Genomic DNA, 2,787 nt, shown 5'->3' on the forward strand with positions numbered 1-2,787 from the left:
TGCATCCCGGCGTGGCGTGTCTGGGGTGGATGGTATGGAAGAGGAGGATGAGGAGGAAAAGGAGGAATTCGTTCGATATGAAGACGAGGAAGTCTCACTTCCGTCAGGTAACGTTTGTTTCTTGTCATTATCTGCATGCGTTGGACCCTTTGCTGTTATAAGTAGTAATACATCATCTTACCTCTCTTATTGGGATATTAGCTGACAAAAAAGCCATCTGCACGGCAGAATGAGGTATGGTTCCATGCATAAAAGAATTTTTAAATGAAAAGTAGTGAGAATGAGTGAATCAGTCTATAGCAAGGGGATTTACTCACCTGGTTGTAATATTCTTGTTTTCCTTTGTGTATTTTCCGTATCAGAAGATTCACGATAAATAAAATTAATGCAGTTTTTTTGACCAATTTCTTTTCATTTCCTGAACTATGTGATCTCATACGTATCAGCACAGACGGGATAGGATTGGTAGAAAATGTCAACCGGTCTCATTCTCTGTATTCTTCCAAATGATGGCTATCACCTCATTTTGACATTGGTAGACCACCACCTACGAAAGAGGGCAGACATTTTGGGGAAAAGAGGGAGGCAGAAATGGAGGTGTAAATTGTATTTCGTATTTTTGCTCTAATGAAGTTTGTCGCATTAAGTGGTGGTGCAATGGAGAAATATCGCTTGAACTTTCTTACGAATGTTACCACCGGCTTTGATTTTATTACAAAAAGGTGCTTAAATTGCTTGTGAACGACAATCACCAAATGACAGCCGAGTTGGTTGACCTGATCCTTAACCCTTTGATCTCAGGCGTTTATTCATTCATATATTCATTTTACTAGACGCCACTATCGATAGCACTGTCAAAATTGCCTTATCTCGCCGTCGTGTTTCACTAGCAAACTAAACCGCTGTATAGTCCAAGCTTTGAATGAGAAGATGCCATCGTTTATTGAAGGAATAACACAACAGCAGTACAGACAGTTCTAGTAGCTGTAATCGTCCTCCCATCTGCATTTTGTAACTCGTGTCTCATGTAGATTCTTCTCTCTAATGCACCACTGCTACAGTAAAGACCTAATGGAGTTAGTTGCTACAGTTATTGTTACTCGAAGGTTTCAAAGCAGTTTCATTTTTTGCCACCTCCGGAAAATTTTCCCATATTTGTTATCTGCCTTGTAAATAGACCTTGACTTTGACCACTGCTGCAGCTCTGCAGATTTTTCCAGGGGTCATAAAAGTTGATCCGATTGAGTCTACATGTTCCAGTCACAGTAAACAAGTAGACTGTTTCCAGAAAAAAACAAGGCATTTTTTACTTTGTCCTTTTCGTACTTTAGAAGACGTCGGGTTGATGACTTGGAAGCTGAGTCACACATTGGATCCTGGCAAGAGTGGGGAACTCATCACCAAGATTCTTACCACTCGAAGCAACATGGTGGCAGAGGTTCTGGTGTCTCGCAAGTTCAGGGATATGTATCTCCATCGCTGTCCCAACTGCGGCCTGTTTGTCGATGTTAGTAGTGTCTTCACTCCTTTTTCCCTCCCATACTTATCAGCTTTTATAAATTTTCTCCTCTTATTAGACAGCGCATTGTTATGGAGCAGGTTTGGTGGAAATGCGAGGGTAGATTTTGATTAGCTAGCGGTTGTCAATTTTGATTTGAATTTAGTCGAATATCTACACACCGAGGGTAGGTGGAAGCGGCAAAAAGCGATGTGCTTCAGTGAAGAAGGTGTGGCCAGTGGGTTGCGGGTTCACTTCCAACTGATTACTTTAATAGTAAAAAACCGAATTGAAGTAAAAAGGGTGGATGATGAAGAGATGTAAACAACTGTACTGGAACCTAAGGAAAAGTGTTGAGCTTTTTGCGATTTTGCTTGTCCAACGATTGTGGGCATTCTGATGAAAAACGAGAGTTGATTTACGGAGTATTCCCTCCTAAATTTATTCAACAAACTCGATTTTTGTACTCGATTATTTCTTTGTCTACTTTGCAAACTACACTAAATTCGATTCTTATATCTCACTTCCTTTTATTTGCGATATTTTGTATCCACTTCCGATTCTACAACACTGAAACAGGATTCCTCCTTTCTAGAAATACAAAGGTTGCGATCAAGTTTTTTGTCTAATCTGCGAGAAACATCTTACCTTTGGACAACGATATTGATAAGGAGTAGGAAAGGCTCTGTTTCCACTACAATGTGAGCATTATCTACTTTGGGACTTAAATTGTACTTCAAATAAAAGTGAGCGGAGTTGTTAGATGCTGCTTTTTCATATGATCGGCATCGAGATGACTCGCTGATTGTAAGCTGTATTTACTTCCGTAACATGAGTAAGTTCGTTATTTGGATCTCGTAACAAAGTCATTTTCACAGGTCGGATATTTTGTTGACTCAATATCATACCAAGTATTTCTATTTTGTTATTTCCTTCCTATGTAAATCACTTCATTTTGATCGAGTGTCAGGTGCATGTGAAGAGGGAGTGGTGGTTAGAAAATCGGGAAGTCACATGCATGGGTGTTGATGAAGCCATGTAAGGGCATGGCAGTTGGCCCTAGAGCCATCGTGGCTTGATTATAAGCACACGGAGGCGATGGAAGAGAGGTGGCGAAGGCGGCACGACCTTGACTCCTTGCCGCAGCCAGGAAAGCTGACTTCCAAGAGACTGGGAGGCCTGTGTGATTGTGGATATACTAAAAACCAGTACCCATGTGCTACATTTTCACCTATGCCATTCGAGGAGAGAGTTTCTTGCGACAGGGTTGTCGACATAAATCGTGGGCA

General features: G+C 41.0%; 2 protein-coding genes across 2 annotated transcripts in view; one reads left to right on the forward strand and one right to left on the reverse strand. All coding sequences in view use genetic code 11, as the record gives it.

Moving 5' to 3' along the window:
* EGR_03860 (hypothetical protein) overlaps nucleotides 1–437 on the reverse strand; it is a gene marked incomplete at both ends in the record, with an annotated part of 1,875 nt that extends 1,438 nt beyond the window's left edge. Inside the window, one exon of the mRNA XM_024493109.1 lies at nucleotides 318–437. Within this exon, the coding sequence (XP_024352570.1) occupies nucleotides 318–437 (120 nt within the window). The remainder of the gene's footprint in view (nucleotides 1–317) is intronic.
* Nucleotides 438–627: 190 nt separating this feature from the next.
* EGR_03861 (hypothetical protein) overlaps nucleotides 628–2,787 on the forward strand; it is a gene marked incomplete at both ends in the record, with an annotated part of 5,840 nt that continues 3,680 nt past the window's right edge. The window contains 3 exons of the mRNA XM_024493110.1: nucleotides 628–690; nucleotides 1,665–1,689; nucleotides 1,844–2,103. Of these exons, the coding sequence (XP_024352571.1) occupies nucleotides 628–690; nucleotides 1,665–1,689; nucleotides 1,844–2,103 (348 nt within the window). The remainder of the gene's footprint in view (nucleotides 691–1,664; nucleotides 1,690–1,843; nucleotides 2,104–2,787) is intronic.

The sequence above is a fragment of the Echinococcus granulosus genome, assembly GCF_000524195.1.
Source record: "Echinococcus granulosus chromosome Unknown EG_S00021, whole genome shotgun sequence".
NCBI classification, from domain to species: Eukaryota; Metazoa; Platyhelminthes; class Cestoda; order Cyclophyllidea; family Taeniidae; genus Echinococcus; species Echinococcus granulosus.